Raw genomic sequence first — 17,548 nt, 5'->3', positions numbered from 1 at the left:
CTGAGGTAATGGATGGAGGATCATCCTGTGCATCTAAACCACGAGAAACATTATCAATATCAAGGGAAAACGTTCAAATATGATACACTACTTTCTCAGTTTCAGTTAATACAAAGTGCTCTAGACTTTCATGGCAAGTGATAAGTATTTGTTGTTCTTTGTTGAATTTATGACCTTGCCCAGGTCATATTTCAACTGATGGTTGGAAATGCATTTAATTGTCATTCATTTGTACTTTTGACGGAATTGCTTAGCAACTTTATTAAATATTTTTATTCAACAAATAATATTTTATATAAATAATAGTAGTATTTAATAATAGTATTTGGCATTGAGAAATGGTGTGTAAGTTAAGGTGATTTTGTTTACATTGTTATGCCATTAGATGGAGACACGAGAATCAGCAGTAAAGGCTTTTATATTGAAAGAGACTGAAACGCTGATGTAAACAAGGAAGTTATTTTTACTCTCAACAACAGCTTGTAATCGGAGTCAACAAACGGAAATCACCCTTAACAAATGAAAGGATAGTATGACAAAGATATTGCTTTCCTCAACGGACATTCAAACTAATGTTTTATTGTGAATATGAGATTGAGCTGAAGAATGGAAGAGAGATTTGAGACAAAATGGTTTTTTAAAGACACTTCATGGTTGTTTCTTATTTACTTACTTTCCCATCGATCTGTTGTATAAATGGAATCACACTTATTATATTGCATTTAAACAGCCTGTCGCTTCATGCCTACGGGCAAATCACATCCATGCTGATATGCGATACTCTGTAATACTGCTTATTTATTCATCCAATGGCACTTTTAGCTCTGCTCATCTAATATGCATTTATTGATTGATTGATAAAAACATTTAATGAATTTTAAAAAATCACGGTCAAGCACCTGGCTAGTAAAAGCAAACACTAAAGCATTTACCAGCACTAGTCACTCTGTTAAAGGGCAGGTCAGCAGCCATATCCAGGCACAATCGAACTCTGGCCACCTGCTGCAGGTGCTCTATAGATGCAGTGTGTGCAGACACAGAATCAGAGTGAAGGAACTCCAGCAGAAAGCGTGTTTCCTCCTGCAAACAGATCTGCTGCTCCGACACAGAGTGCCATTGTGTCCGATCATACATTGAGTCCTGCAGACACAGGAGAAACATACAGTACTTTTAACCAAGCTTTAAATATATACAGTAACATATGTGTTAATATATTCAAGACCATTTCTTAAGAAATTAAACACTGAAAACACAACTAACATTTTATTAATTAGTAAAAAATGTAATTAATTTAGTTGTTTTCCAGTAAAAACATCTACACGTGTTTACAACATACATTTACTTTAGAACTTACTTTCTCTTTACATTTTTACATCGTTAAGCATAAAAAAAACTAACAAATAAATATATAAAATTGGTAAGGATTATGCACAGAAAATTAAATTACAACATATACTTGCAATCCCAGTCAAATGTTTGTACATACTGGATATAATTTATTGTTTGCATAGTTAACAAATATTTTAACTGTTGCTTGAAATGGGTTTTGTAGAAAAATATTATTTGTACCCATGTATGTATTTCTCTGACCAACTTAAAAATTGTATTAACTTATTATCATTATTAAAAGAGGTAAATTCAAGTGTTCAAACTAATGTTTTATTGTGAATATGAGATTGAGCTGAAGAATGGAAGAGAGATTTGAGACAAAATGGTTTTTTAAAGACACTTCATGGTTGTTTCTTATTTACTTACTTTCCCATCGATCTGTTGTATAAATGGAATCACACTTATTATATTGCATTTAAACAGCCTGTCGCTTCATGCCTACGGGCAAATCACATCCATGCTGATATGCGATACTCTGTAATACTGCTTATTTATTCATCCAATGGCACTTTTAGCTCTGCTCATCTAATATGCATTTATTGATTGATTGATAAAAACATTTAATGAATTTTAAAAAAATCACGGTCAAGCACCTGGCTAGTAAAAGCAAACACTAAAGCATTTACCAGCACTAGTCACTCTGTTAAAGGGCAGGTCAGCAGCCATATCCAGGCACAATCGAACTCTGGCCACCTGCTGCAGGTGCTCTATAGATGCAGTGTGTGCAGACACAGAATCAGAGTGAAGGAACTCCAGCAGAAAGCGTGTTTCCTCCTGCAAACAGATCTGCTGCTCCGACACAGAGTGCCATTGTGTCCGATCATACATTGAGTCCTGCAGACACAGGAGAAACATACAGTACTTTTAACCAAGCTTTAAATATATACAGTAACATATGTGTTAATATATTCAAGACCATTTCTTAAGAAATTAAACACTGAAAACACAACTAACATTTTATTAATTAGTAAAAAATGTAATTAATTTAGTTGTTTTCCAGTAAAAACATCTACACGTGTTTACAACATACATTTACTTTAGAACTTACTTTCTCTTTACATTTTTACATCGTTAAGCATAAAAAAAACTAACAAATAAATATATAAAATTGGTAAGGATTATGCACAGAAAATTAAATTACAACATATACTTGCAATCCCAGTCAAATGTTTGTACATACTGGATATAATTTATTGTTTGCATAGTTAACAAATATTTTAACTGTTGCTTGAAATGGGTTTTGTAGAAAAATATTATTTGTACCCATGTATGTATTTCTCTGACCAACTTAAAAATTGTATTAACTTATTATCATTATTAAAAGAGGTAAATTCAAGTGCATTGTGAAGAGAAAAAAATATATAAAAATTTTCAGCAAACACTGAAAATTCTCCAAAACTTCTTTAAAAGCATCCCAGGAAGTTGGCTTAGAGAAGCCCAAAAAGTGCAGAGATGGAATCTAGTAACCCTTTAGAATAAGGAACACATATTCACTATTAACTAAGAGTTTTTCCTCAATAAACTCCTAATTAGCTGCTTAAGGTAGTTGTTAAGTTTAGGTATGATGTGCATTAAGGGATCTAAAATATCCTCATGCAGAATAAGGCATTAATATGTGCTTTATAAGTACTAATAAACAGCAAATATACTAGTAATATGCATGAAAATAAGCAACTAGTTTTTAGTGAGAATAGGTCCTTAAAGTGTTACTGACAAATTATAGCTCATACATAAGACAAATGTCCAGCTTCATTAGAAAAGACAGCACTAACCAGTATAAACCAGCCTTTGATTAGCGTGCCATTTCTGCAGTAAAATTACAGAAAGCAGAACCGCTGCAAGGACTATGCCAAGTGTGCAACTGCACAGGGCCTCACTCCTGGCCTGCAATACTGTAGTTTATGTACAATTTTTTACAAAAATATCAACTAAATAAAATTCCTGCTGTCTCAATTCTATTATGCATAATCAAGTTCCCGTAAAAAAAACCTAACAACTCGTTATTTTTATTATATATATATTTTATAATTTTGAATGTCAATGCTGTGTGCTTGCTCTACTGCGTGCTCACTCCATCTATCTACTCATTCAATGAGGAAGAAGAAATGTCAGCCTCATAGAGCACAACTGCTTGCGTAGGCATGAGTTGGCTGGTGAGAAAAGGAAGAATTTCACAAATCATGGAGAGGATCGCTGGATAAGTTTGTCAACGTTAGCGCTTTTGAAAATGCTAAAATTGCGAAAACTAGCATAAACCACAGCATCCCTGTGACTAGCAATACGGCTGGACCACAACAAGATGAAGATCACGATGGCTGTGGTGACTAACAGATATTTCTAATCTGACATTTTAGTTCAATTAAACCATCACACTATCAATTTAGCCTACCTCGTTTTCTACTACAACTTATTAGGCACTGGTCTGGAAGATGAAGTCCCGATAATTTCTCAAAAATACACTTTTCCAATGATGGCTTGTATATCTGAAGAAAACAGATTCTATATTTTGCTTTTGTTGTAAACTGGACAAACCTTGCTAATGATGCCCATAATGATGTTGTCAAATTTGATCCCACTATGCAAGTCAGATGCATAAGAAATAAGGGTGCACATTATCTATGGCATGAAATTCAGAATGTCTGACCACAAATGTCAAAAACACTACTGTGAATGACACAAAGAGAGCAAAATACTTTTCTGTGCTTCTTGATTCTTTGTTTTGTCAATAGGACATCTTCAGAGCTGAATGTAGAAGAACACTTCATCGATTTCATCCCAGTAAATGACCAAACTATTAAATGCACTCCAAGCTGAACTAGATGCTCTTGGACTAAACATAAACGACTGTCAGGGCCAAGAATACAATGGGGCAAACATGAAAACATCAAAATTTCTTATTTCTTATCCATATTCTACATCTCAATCCCCAGAATGTTTTGTGCCATGCAGTTGCCACAACCTGAATTTCACACTGGGAGATATGGCAAAAATGTTTTTTTCTATATTTGCAGGCTCTCCTTAACGATGGGAAACACTTAAAGTGAAAGTCCTGTCTCTCCCTATTAAACCTCTGTCCGAAACAAGGTCACGTAGACAGTTTAAAAGCAATATGCTATCAAACAAGTGATATTAGAGACGCTTTGCTTTAAGTGGCAGAGGACTATAGTGACCCTAAAATCAAAAGAGCTAATTCCCTGCAAAGCTTTGAATTCCTTACGTCTATAGTCATACGGTATGATATTCTGTTTGCTGTGAACACTGTCAGTAAGACACTACAGTCAGGGGACATGCAGCTGGATGTGGCACTGTTGCAGCCAAATGGACTAACTTTAATTTGTGGCTGCAAAATTCTTCTTCAAAATGTATACAGCCTGCAGCTACAGTAGATCTAGTGTAGATTTAACTCTAGAATAGCTGTATGCATGTGATTCTGACTCTAAACTGAAATGAGACATGTCTGTCTGAGACATGATCTAAAATCTAAATGATATATACCCCCTATAGACCTGAGTTTATAAAATGTAACATTCCTAAAAATGTCAAAATAAAGTGACAGCTGACTTGACGATGTATGATGCTGTATTATTCTGCTTGTTAAATTATGGTTATATGTATTATGCAGTAGGACGTTTGTTACTGTAGAAACAGTAGACTCCCAGCTTGTTTTGATTCAGAATCCCCCTCCACAAAGACAGAGGGCCTCACATGCAAAGTTATATCATCAAAAAAAAGAAATCATAATTACAAATTACTAAATATAAGCAGTAATACATGGTGAGTGAACATGAGTTGATATACACACCTCCAAACTATTTATGTACAAGGAATAAAGCTCGGTTTTATCAGTCTCCTGAATGATGTTGCTTTGCTCAACTTCTGTCAGATGCTGCTGAAGGTAGTGCTTCACATCATCAAAGCTAAAAAAGGACAAGACAAAAACTATTACGATGTGTAAGAGGAGTGTGCTGCGAGCTGTTAAAAGCCCTGCACTCACCTGTACTTGAGCAGGAGTTTCAGCACCACTGAACGCACCACTGGATTTTTATCCACAGAGTCATCGAAGGGAGAAAGAGCCTTAGTCAAGAACTTGCGGTCTTGCCCTGCGAGGATGAGGAACAACGTTCTGGTCGTTTAATTCATTCTAATCCGTTTCTAGTCCTCCACACATATACCTTACAGACAGACGTACCTCTAATCTGAGGGAGCGAGCGGGCCTCTACCATCAGGAGGGACAACAGATGTTGGATGATGTCCATGCTGGGAGGAGTACTGTCCTTGAAGCATATGGTGGACACCAGATCAATGAAGAAAGCATTGCATCGCTTTCTGAACAATGCATTTTGATGGATCAGACCCCTGAAGACCAAAATAAGCACATAATCTTTTAGACTGACAGAGGCAAACAGAGAGATAAAGCACAACTATTAAGCTCAGACAATTAGTCGATTTACTGTATTGTCTCAGAGGCCTTGAGCTCAAAGTCATCAGGCACTTCAAGGCGACACAGATGTTGGATGATGTCCATGCTGGGAGGAGTACTGTCCTTGAAGCATATGGTGGACACCAGATCAATGAAGAAAGCATTGCATCGCTTTCTGAACAATGCATTTTGATGGATCAGACCCCTGAAGACCAAAATAAGCACAAACTCATCTTTTAGACTGACAGAGGCAAACATAGAGATAAAGCACAACTATTAAGCTCAGACAATTAGTCGATTTACTGTATTGTCTCAGAGGCCTTGAGCTCAAAGTCATCAGGCACTTCAAGGCGACACAGAGGACAGAGCATCTGACCAAGCACCAGCCACTGTTTGATACAGGTCAGGCAGAAGATGTGGTCACAGGGCAGACTCAAAGGATCCTGCGGATCTCCCATGCACACTGGACAAAGCTGACTGCCAAACCTGGGGACAAATCACCAATATTCAATAGTAGCCTCTTACTAAACCCTCAGAAAGTAGAACTAATAACGAACCTTACCTAAAAATGCTCTGAGATGCTTCATCTTTGCAAGCTTTGAGTATGATGACCACTGCCTCAAACGGCTGCTTGTTTTTGAGGTCCGAGTCCCAGACTCAAAGGGTCCTGCGGATCTCCCATGCACACTGGACAAAGCTGACTGCCAAACCTGGGGACAAATCACCAATATTCAATAGTAGCCTCTTACTAAACCCTCAGAAAGTAGAACTAATAACGAACCTTACCTAAAAATGCTCTGAGATGCTTCATCTTTGCAAGCTTTGAGTATGGTGACCACTGCCTCAAACGGCTGCTTGTTTTTAAGGTCCGAGTCTTGCTCCAGGACCTTCAGCGAAGAGATGAGTATTGATAAGCAGAAATGAAATTGTTTAAGAAGCTATTTTCAAGTAAGGACTGAAAGCTGACTCACTTGTGCTAGGCGTCGTGTGTGGTCAAGAACCAGTGGCCTGAGGTTCGAATGCACATCCTCGACACCCAGTAGCATGTGCTGCACAAACAAGGCCAGGGAGTATATGCGACGCCAGCCATGTCTAAAGTAAAGAAAATGTATTCATTAACTGAACTGTAAATAATTATATCAGTGCAATACAATATAAAGCACTGGCTCTCTACCAGGGAAAGGGGGCTTTTACATGTATTTATAGGTAGTGATTAATAGGTCAGTCAACCTATTAAAATGAAAATTGTTGTAGATAATGGGGGAATTTGGAATCAAAAAGATCGATAACCACTGATTTACAGTATCTAAAGAGGTATAAAGCCAATTCCAACACAAACAGACTGAAGAATGGCTTCTTTTCCAAAACTGTAGGTGCTATCATGTAGGAATGTAACACAACATACAAAGAACATGTACAAATAACGTTTCCCATAGGACAATATATTTTAGAGCTCATAGCTCACTGGATGTGAGTGACAATCCGGTTGCTTTTCTCTCCATAGTGGCGTAGGCTCTCCTCACAGCAGACCAGCTCAATTGGCACCTGTAGCTTTTTAACACGTCTAAGCCAGGCCAGACTTTGACCATCTTCATCTAGAGCCTGGGGCTCCAGGCATTCAATACAGGCCACTGCAGTGTACACATCTAACACCTGAGAAACAGAACGACTGTCAGAGAGAAGTAACCAAAGTAAAACATACACATCCGATCCATGTAATACAAATTATGCAAGCACTTACCAGTTCTGTTCCTTCTCTGGCACATGTGTTATCTAGAATCCTCTGAGCAATCTGAGGCTCTATACTGATCATCCTGTAGAGGTTCTGTATTCGGTCCTTGAAGCGATGGTAGGCAGCATGAACCCACGGCAGAGAAATAACTTCACTCTCATGGATTTCCTGACTACCCTTAAGCTCATTTACACCACAAGTAAGGGCACCACATAAGAGCTAAAAGGTAAAAACATATCAACACATGAACAAGTATATGTGCATGAACGTGCAGATGATGTATAGAAATGTATCGCTGAAAGAGTCTGACTCTCACCTCGAGATTCGCCACTGATGTTACCTTCATGGTCATGGAGATGAAATCCTGGAGATACCTGTGGAAAAATTCCATCTGCATCTCTTGGGTTGCTTCAGAGATGTACCCGCCCAAGGGGATCTTCCAAAAAAACTCTTCAAATTGATCTAGAGAGTGTCCTGTTGAAGAAATGCATGGACATTTATTGTTTGTTTTTCCTAGAACTGTCAAAAAAAAAAAACAGTAGAGGCCTGCACGGGCCTCAAATATAGGCCCTAGCCCAAGACGTTCAGGCCCTAAACCAACCCTTGACCAAGAACTTATCGGAATTCTTGGCCAGAGTCCGACTGGAGCCCGTGTATTTTTTTCTCTCTCTTCCTCATTATACAGCTGCTGTTGCAGCCATTAAAATAGGTCAGTTTTGTTTTTAATGGCAAAGTGGTTGTATTTCTTTTGTTTTTTTTTATTAAGTTAATTTAGAAATATGTTTGAAACATATTTTTTTTGTTGGTAAATTCAAGTTTTTCTTTTTTAAAGTAACGACTGAGCGACCAGTGACAGACAGTGAGTTGATCATATGTTTGATCAATTTAGCCTTCTCAAATGATCACGACTTAAAAAACACTTCAAGCTTATTTCAATGCTAGTTTAAACATTTAACCTAAATAAAAGTGCGCTATTAGGCACATATGCAATCGTTTGTGTGGAGAGTGGAAGCTAAAGCGTGCTTTGCAGGACATGAAGGAGCCAGCGTGATCACTTGCATTTTTTCTTATTAACAGTGGAAACAACTTAAAATACGCCGTCATTTTTACTCATAAAGATTAGAGTAATATATCATTCGGAATTGTAAAGGGTCTACTTTTATTTGTGTGCACTCGCAAGATCAACAAAACGTGCTTTTGTAAAATAAAGAAAACAAACTGGATGTGCTTTCTGCCGTCTCTGTCTTGAGCAGGAGCGCGCTTCACAATGATGAACTGAAACTCAGCGAATACTTGCCTCACAGACATGATAAATATATTAATAGAAAGCTTTAAATTACTACTTTAAAACAAAATAATTCACATCTAAAAAACTCTTTCATTATGTAATCTGTAAAGATGCATTTCTCTCTAAAGGCACGTCCAATGAGGAGATGGCGAGTCAGCATTGTCAACTTTTTTCTAATTACTTTTGCTGGGGCTTTGCAGCAAGCTTTAGCCTACTGCATGCGTTTGAACACGAAACTCTTCCAGCTGCGTTGACGGCACGCTCGCTGCCGCTGCTGCTGGTGGGGAAACACCGTCCGAGCCGGTTTTGACAGTCGCGGTAGCACGGTCTCGTTTTGTTTTCACCAGCGCGACAAATCTTTTTCATCACCATAATTGATGGATGTCTAAAATATAAAAATGGGTAGAAGCCTAAAACAGGCCCAATGCCCAGCCCTAGGGGCATAAATAAGTCGGGTCCGTCTGCTCTAAAAAGCAGCAATAACTGTCACAAGTCACAAGAGAACAAACCACACTGATTTAAGTGTGATTGCTGAAACAACAACAACAAACAGCAAGGATAGCAGTTAAGTAAATATACCTTCTTGCTGAAAAGCATGTACCCAGAGTTCCTCTAGATGATCTTTAATTCTCCAGCTGAAAGGCATGGTGCAACCCACATTGCTGTCAACTGCAATGTAGTTTTGAACCAAGATTGTCTTCTCTGAGCTGTTAAAGACCAAATGTTTATTTTTTTAGTTACAACAACATTACTTTAAAGCCAAGAAATTTATGCAGATTTGCATTGCATTGTGAACTGCTACACATTGTGGAATTACCAAAAATCAAGCTTGTAGCTAGAAGCATTAATGTGTTTTGGGTCCAAAGGCTTACACAATTCATCTTGAAATCAAATAATTACACACTTGTTGTCTAGGCTTGTGTAAGGAACATTCAGTAACTTGACATCTCCAAAAATTTCCAGCCACAATTTCCTCAAGGATTCATCAGAGTTATCCAGCAAGAGGTCTAGATTGCAGTCACGATCAATAATTGAAACAAGTTGTGCCAAAAATGGAGTTACTACTGCTTTTGTTGTAATATGATGTTTTGAGCACAATACCTGATTGTCTTGAGGAATGAGTTTTCCATGTCAAACTGCTGTAATGAGAGGAGCTCAATGTTTTGAACTATGTTCTGTAGCTGTTCAGTTTCTGTTGCGGTCAGAAGTCTTGAGAATGTAGTTACCTACAGGATAAAAAAAGATAGCAAGAAACAACTTTGTGCACAACTTGCAAAGACATAAATGTTAAATACTCAAAAATTTTTAAATACAATATGTTTACCTCTGTGAAAAAGGCATGGCTAGGCCCTGCTTGCTGTATTTGAGAAAGGATGAAGTCAGCAAGTGAGCTATGCTTCTGGTCTTCAAAGTACACCCTTGACAAGTGCTCAGTTTCTACTTTGGAGAAGGAAGTGCAGTCTAGCCTAACCACTGCATCTGGTGTAGCACAGTTCAAAAGGATCAATTTAGCCTCATCTAAAATCCTCTTCGAATCATCTGAAATTTGCCCGTTGAGCTGCTCTGTAACTTGCAGGACAACAGAGGCACAGGTGTCTGAGTGGTAGCCAATGAAAGCATCAGCAGGATGGTAGCAGCATGCTTTGGGAGCAATTGAGTGATTGCTTTTAGCTGCAATGAAGCATGCAACCCACTCCACAAGCTTCTCAGCAAGGTCCTTTTGCTCACTTTTTAGTATGGTATTGATGTCAAGATAATGTTTCTCCAACCTGTTGATCAATGGAATGGGAAACTGCTTGTATACAACATCCTTCTCCTCAATGACAATGAGCCTGAAATCGCTGTGCACTCTGCATTTGACTCTGTGAGTTCCAAGCCCCAAATCCACATATTTCTGACCTCCAAGCCATACATAATATTGGTTAAGAGCATCATACAAACTTTCGTACAAGTTCTGCAGGTTCAGAAGCACAATGGTTTGACCAGTTTCCATACAGATCTTCACACGGTTAATGTTGCGGCATATCTGAGTATACTCCTGGTCTTTTGGAAAGCTTGAACCAAAGATAATCTCTGGTTGGCACAGGTCTGAAAAAAACATATGCTGAAGAATTTGAAGGGCTGCATAGTTTTTGGTCAGAACCAGCAGGTATCTGCATTCCTCATCTTGACCAATGGCTGTGATGTTCTCTCTTACAAGCTCAATGGTACTGACATTCTCAAGTTTGGGTTTGATATTTAGTCTGCTGGTGAAAACTGCAACAGCATCCACATTATCCTTGCCACTGAAGTTCCTCAGCACAGCTTTCACAATCTGTTCTGCACTAGGCTTCTTCCTCTGTTCTGAAGCTTGGGCAACAGCAAATATCATCTTTATCAAGCTGTAATAGTCTCGCAAACCAAAGAAACCTCTGCCTTGTTCGTTACAGATGTTCAGGTAAGCACAGGCGAATGGCTGAAAGTACTCTCTTACCCTCTCAAGGATCATGGGATTCGAGGAACATATTCCTTCAGCAGTCTTAATCAATTCCCTTTCATCAGGATCACTACGTGAAACAAATATCCCTCTATTCATCTTGGCTGGATCCAAAGCCCAGTTAGAGATACCGATGAATCCAACCTTCTTGTGCGGTACTGGCTGGTCATCTATGCATCCCTCTTCCAACAAAGGATGTAAAGTTTTCAGGGGCATTTTCTGGGAATCTTCAGCCAAGCCTATCTCATCTAGCACTACCACCGAGACATACTCTGATAGATTCTTGTCTTTCTGAAAACGGGCAGACTGCTTGAATGTATTGATGATCCCATCTGGTGTAGAGTGAGGACTGCACTGGAAGGAAACAAGATGAATTTGCTTTAGCTTTTTAAACAAATCCGAATGAGCTGCTTGGCCTTGCATGCCATCTGCAACTAGAGTTTTTGACAAAGACTTAGAGCTTCCAGGTTTTCCAACCAAAAAGAGAGGTATTCTCAGTTCAATGCAAATAACCATCATGAAGACATTTTCCTTCAAGGCATTGTTTCGGGCAATAGTTTCACCCAATGGAACTCCACTCAGGAAAAGATCCTGAATAACTGAGATCTCCTGCATCACTTTCATTGGGCTGTAGGTCTCTGGAAGGTCTGCGCAAATGTTTTCTCTGTATTTCTGTTTATCCTCCAAGCAGGCATGGTAACAGACACCAACAGCCATAATTAATGACCATAGAATTGGGTTTGTTATTTCAGTATCCCTCTGATGTTGATCATTTATTTTTCCACTCTCAAACTCGCCAAGCTCTTTGAGTAACATTTCGTGGTTTATGTAGAACCAGCCAAAAACTTGCATGCAACGCTCTACGTCCCTCAGACTCACAAAACTACATTCATCCTGTCTTGTTCGCATATACATCTGTGAGGCTGACAGAACATCTGTAATGGTTGTGATGCAGTTTGAATCAATGGAATGGGTTTGAAATACCCTTTCAACTATTTGCTTGATGTACATTTTCTCAGTATGGTCATTGAGTTGTCCAAAGTCCCACACTAGTGGAATCATGCTAGGTGGTAAAGCATGCACTCTGTACACAAGCTGGCGAAGTGGAATGGATCCAAGTTTTTCATCTGTTTCCTCAGCACGAACTCTGTATCCCAAACCAGCTGACTCCAATCTCTTGATCATTATGTCTGTGTGTTTTCTGTAGGGGTTGCAAGCGGCAATGATTTGCAAGCCAGTGTCATCTGTCAAATTCTGTCCCATAGCAGTGTTGTCACAGAGGACTTCCTTAATGCTGCTAATGGCCTCCGTTGTGTTTGCTTCATCAAAAAACAAAACTTCTAAGTTCTGCTTGTTTCTTAACGCCATGTCCTCTGCTTCTCTCACTTTGGTGTAAATCATGTCTGAACTTGTCCCCCCATGAACCTTGACTAATTTTATATTGTCAGGGGCAATTCCACCTCTGTGCACCTCACAAAGGAATTTGATTAGTCTGGTCTTCCCACATCCTGTCTCACCCATGATTATAACGGGAATCCCGCAGCGAAAGCGCATGTGAATTGCCAGAATTTTCAACATGTTGTCTGTGGTAAGCTCATATGTTTCATCTGGGTCAGAGGGAGACTGTATTCCCAACACTCTGGAAAGTCTCTCAATTTTCTCATGTCGTGGAAGCTGGTCAAAATCAATATTAAAAGGAACTCTCTGTAGTTTGAGGCCCTCATAGAGCTCTCTGGTCATGATGTTCTGCTTGATCACTCTTTTTGTTAATGGATCAATAGCATCAATCCTTTTCTGTGCATTTGGATGAAGATGAAAGCCAATGAATGTCATGGACTCATGGTCATCATTGAAGAAAATATATGGATGTGGTTCTGACTCCCATCGTTTTCTTATCCTAAAGGGAGCCAGGTCCTCTTCATTGGCTGAAGAAAGGTCATTTTGCGGTCTTCCTGGACTCTGGTCAGAGATGCTAAGTGAAGGAGTGGCAAAATCCTTTGCCATGAGAATCATGAAATCAACAACAAATTTTTTAAATCCAAACAAAATGTCACCTGTAACAGAAACATCGCAGAAAACGGAGTTCTCACAATCCCTAAGTTGTAAGTTTAGGAACCAAGCAAAATTCCGCAACTCTGCCCAAGAGGGGTCTACGATGCCGCAGTACACAAACAACATCTGCAGGCATTCAACATGAGTGCCCTCAACTCCTTGGTACCTGAAGGTATCCAAATTAATACCATTGTAGAAACGTTGCAGGTACTGATAGGGCCGCTGGTAGGCCTCACTTTGGAACTCTTGGTCATCCATGAGGGGATCATCACCCTCTACTAATGACGGATCTTCCTGGATTCTCATTTCTAGCTCAAGGACCTCTTTAGGTGGACGGCAGTAAACACTTGGAAACACATCCATGAAAGCACCCTATCATAAAAAGGCAAATAGATTCATCAAGGAATTTGCATGCAAAAAATCCTACATGATTTAATTAAGTAATTTATATTTACTTACAGTTTTTCTGTCACTTTGTGATGTGCTGCAATCTGGTCTTAGTATCTCAATTACATACAGGTGCTCATTATTCCTTTTCCACAAATTTCCTTCTGAGTCTATGAGGTAACCAAGAATCAATAGCCTAAACAGAAATTCATGAAGTCCTGTCTTCACCTGTAAGTACAGAAACAATAATGAAAAACAGCAACAAAATGTCATTCCATTTGTTCATCACATTGATCAAAAACAGTAAATACAGGTAGCTACCATGGTGGTGATGTCAAAATGATAAACTGAAAGTTCCCGTTTCTTGAAGTTGTTGAGCAAGGACTTAAGGATGATATTTTCATCAACTCTTGGCTCAGTTAACCTGATGCACTTCAGCTGCGTAGGCTTATCGGTGATCTTTTTTAATTTCTCATGCATTCGTTTAATGTAAAGTGATTTCCCTAGAACACACAACAGAGATTTAGCTTATTTGACAAATTGCAGTGCAAAAATATTTAGATTCATACACACAGAAAACAAAGTTTGCATGCATTTATTTATTTATATTTTTATTTGGTCAACTAATAAGAATTCTGAATCTGAAAACTAACTTAAATCCATTATATTGAATTTATACTCACCGACTCCTGACCTTTCAGAGAATACAACTCCCACAAACTGTCTGTCTTTGAACACAGCAGCAGCACTGGATATGTCAGCTGGTACTGTAAAATGCCTAACAAGGTATTGCTGAATACTGATCATTGGTTCTTGGGGAACCAAGTGCAATCTAAACTGACTAAAAGCAGAGGGAAGGTATGCATGTTCCTTATTAGAGCTGCAGACCAACACCAGTCTGTAATAATTTCTGCTTTGTGCATTTTGCTGGTGAAAAAACTGCTCCACTTTGTAGCTCACTTCATAGGTAAGTTGGTCCACATAGAGCATTGTGTATATTTTCTTTCCCCGATAGCCATCAGAGAGACAACGCCTGAGGAAAAGCTCCACTTCTTCATATGGAGTGGAACCACTGCAGAGAAGTACTTCATCATAGGTTGGTAGAGGCTCTGTTCTGCTTCTCATGTAAATTGTAATACATGTTATTAGAATTTCTTCAGAAGGGCAGATTATCAGATTTGGTTTTCCAGTAGCCATTCCATTTGGCAGTTCTCTCTGAATATTACTTGTTTTCTCATCCTGTTTGGAATCACTCTCATATTGACTGGGGCTGTTGGCTAAAATTTCAAGAAGATATCCAAGGCTTCTGACGTCAAGGCAGTCTGGCAGGAAGTTGTTCATGTCTCGCATGTAAGCATTCCAAATAACATCTAGCTTTTCTGACCCATTAGCATGCCTCAGCTGACTTGCCAAGTTGTCAAACAATGCGCATGGCTCATCAGTATTCAAATCATGTTTAATCATGCTGGGAACTTCTGCAAACGTTTGAAATTCTAAGTCATCATTTTGCCTAAGGTCCTTCTTAATTACTTCATACTGAAGCCTGTGCCAAGCTTGTGTCACATCTGAAAAGGAGCAATTAGGTTTGATAAAGGAGAGCATCATAAGAACTTGATCTTTCAATTCAGTGTCGTTTTTCTGGGTGAGCTGACTGCACAGGCAGACCACCTGTTCTGAAGTAAAATAGTTTAAGTAATAATGCTGAGATCTCTGCTTATCCATAAATGACTTCCAGAAGCATAAACAGCTCTCCATTTTCCGACAGACTTCCGGCAACTGTTCTGTGACTTCACCTTCAATCATGACACTAACAACACTTCCTAAATCGAGGTGCATAATGATGCATTCTTCTTTACTATTACAGTTGACCTTTGCCTTCCAGTGTCTGAATAATGGATTTCCAGCAACAAACAAATCAATAAATGCACAGGCCAACCTCTGTACACTGGCAAAGACCTGGAAACAGGAAAGAAGTTCAGGTATAATTACAACAACCATGGTGAAAGACAGCGGAATAAAAAAGATAAAAGTTGTAAAGTCACCTCTGTAAATCGATTGACTTCACGCTGGCCCTGATCTCCTTTGCCCGACATTAGCATTAATTTATTCTGAAGTTCCCTGAGGTCTTCAAAAGAATAAACGCGTGTCTCACAGCCCTCATCGTGCTCTTCCATAATATGTAACTTCAGAATATCTTCCAAGCACAACTGAAAAAAAGCAATATTCAAGGGTTGATATTTCCAAAGTATTATCTGCATCAAATATAGTATTTTAACAGAATTGACAGAACTAAAAATATGCATTGTACTAATATATTATTGTTTTATATGTATAATGTATAATTGAATCATATGCTATATTATCATAACATAAAGGTGGTTTACTTTGCATCAGAGAATTAAAAGTGGTAACCAGTTCAATACATGGATTTACAAAATATTTGTATGCTTAAATATCTGTTACAATTAAAAATGTTTAAAATTTACATTTAATAATTTGCTAATAAAATGGCATGTATTTCAACATGTCATGCAGTCCTTCGTTATTCAATATCTGATATTTTTATGTAGCTGAAATATGCTATTAGAGGTTTACTATTAAAACTAAAATGATTAAAACTAAAATAAGTATTAACAATAAATCTGTACTGATACTTTGTTACACTGGGTGATCTTCCTCTTGTTTATTAATTATAACATAATACAAGTCAATAAACGCATAGTTCATTCCAAATCTCTTTTTTTTTTCTAGGGCATGAGCAATGACCCATTCGCAAATGAATCACTCTTTTGAGTTGATTTAGTTCAAAGACTTGATCAAACAAGTTGACAAATTAGTCTGACTGAGAAGAGTGTAATATTCAAGTGATAACAGAGCTTCAACCGGAATGTCGTTTTAAGAGTTTTTTTAGGCGATAATGTACTTGTTTAAAAAAACAGTCTCCTCTTGGCTTATATCGAAATCCTCCGACATTTTTCTTTACAAATCCTCGTTTTGCACTTCTAATTCATGACCGGTGTTTTGTTTTGCTCTGTCCTCTGCGTTTCCGTGTTCGTCATTTCTCACCGGTGCATTCACGACGCATACGTCCTATGTCATCTGCCCGGAACGGCTTCCGCGCACAACAGTTAGCCGCAGTTAGAGAAAAGTGTTTATAATGTTTTAAATATAGACATTTTTCATACAAAAATGCATTTATTCGCTACAGGACACCTTTATTTACCCCCCGGAGCCATGTGAGGCACTTTTTATTATGGATGGATGCGCTTTATTGGACTTCTTTTGGACTTTTGAAGTAAAATTTTTTTAAAAACTTTTCAAGCACTTTCAAGGTGCATTTTCAAGCTTTTCCAGCACTTTACCACTGTGGTAAAACACATGTTTCCATACATACTTCACGTTCTTCACTTTAAATCAGATGTTATTGTTCTATTAAAAACCACCTGTCTGGGTTGCATTGCCTAATATAAATAGCCAACATACAGGATATAAATTACAAAATTTGTAAAAAGAAAGAATTGACAGGGTATCTGCAGGATTTTAAAAATAAAATGTAAGGCTTTTTAAGACCTGCACAAATAAAATGAATACTGTATGAGTGGGGTAGGGCAATGTCTATGATGGTAACATATTAATGACTGGTACCATCAAATGACTGTAAAAAAAGTTTTATATAAAATATACGTTTTATATAGTAATAAACCTCACATTTTAGCCTTTAAACAATTTTTTAAGAAAAGGGATTAGTCAAAAGTATAAATTATTATCTTAATTTAAAACACACACACATCTTGCTTTGTTAAT

At 38.1% G+C, this 17,548-nt stretch overlaps 1 protein-coding gene across 1 annotated transcript in view; it reads right to left on the bottom strand.

Moving 5' to 3' along the window:
- Positions 1–17,548, bottom strand: part of LOC107714542 (E3 ubiquitin-protein ligase rnf213-alpha-like) — a gene marked incomplete at both ends in the record, with an annotated part of 59,140 nt that overhangs the window by 22,308 nt on the left and 19,284 nt on the right. The window contains 15 exons of the mRNA XM_016520409.1: positions 946–1,140; positions 2,029–2,223; positions 5,192–5,306; positions 5,384–5,489; positions 5,579–5,745; positions 6,113–6,295; positions 6,596–6,696; positions 6,781–6,901; positions 7,275–7,462; positions 7,551–7,760; positions 7,858–8,015; positions 9,409–9,536; positions 9,734–9,836; positions 9,926–10,055; positions 10,154–13,729. Of these exons, the coding sequence (XP_016375895.1) occupies positions 946–1,140; positions 2,029–2,223; positions 5,192–5,306; positions 5,384–5,489; positions 5,579–5,745; positions 6,113–6,295; positions 6,596–6,696; positions 6,781–6,901; positions 7,275–7,462; positions 7,551–7,760; positions 7,858–8,015; positions 9,409–9,536; positions 9,734–9,836; positions 9,926–10,055; positions 10,154–13,729 (5,676 nt within the window). The remainder of the gene's footprint in view (positions 1–945; positions 1,141–2,028; positions 2,224–5,191; positions 5,307–5,383; positions 5,490–5,578; positions 5,746–6,112; positions 6,296–6,595; positions 6,697–6,780; positions 6,902–7,274; positions 7,463–7,550; positions 7,761–7,857; positions 8,016–9,408; positions 9,537–9,733; positions 9,837–9,925; positions 10,056–10,153; positions 13,730–17,548) is intronic.

This window comes from Sinocyclocheilus rhinocerous, unplaced genomic scaffold (genome assembly GCF_001515625.1).
Source record: "Sinocyclocheilus rhinocerous isolate Xijiao unplaced genomic scaffold, SAMN03320098_v1.1 scaffold719, whole genome shotgun sequence".
NCBI classification, from domain to species: Eukaryota; Metazoa; Chordata; class Actinopteri; order Cypriniformes; family Cyprinidae; genus Sinocyclocheilus; species Sinocyclocheilus rhinocerous.
The sequence above is the reverse complement of the archived record's forward strand: the minus strand, read 5'-3'. Positions and strand labels throughout refer to the sequence as shown.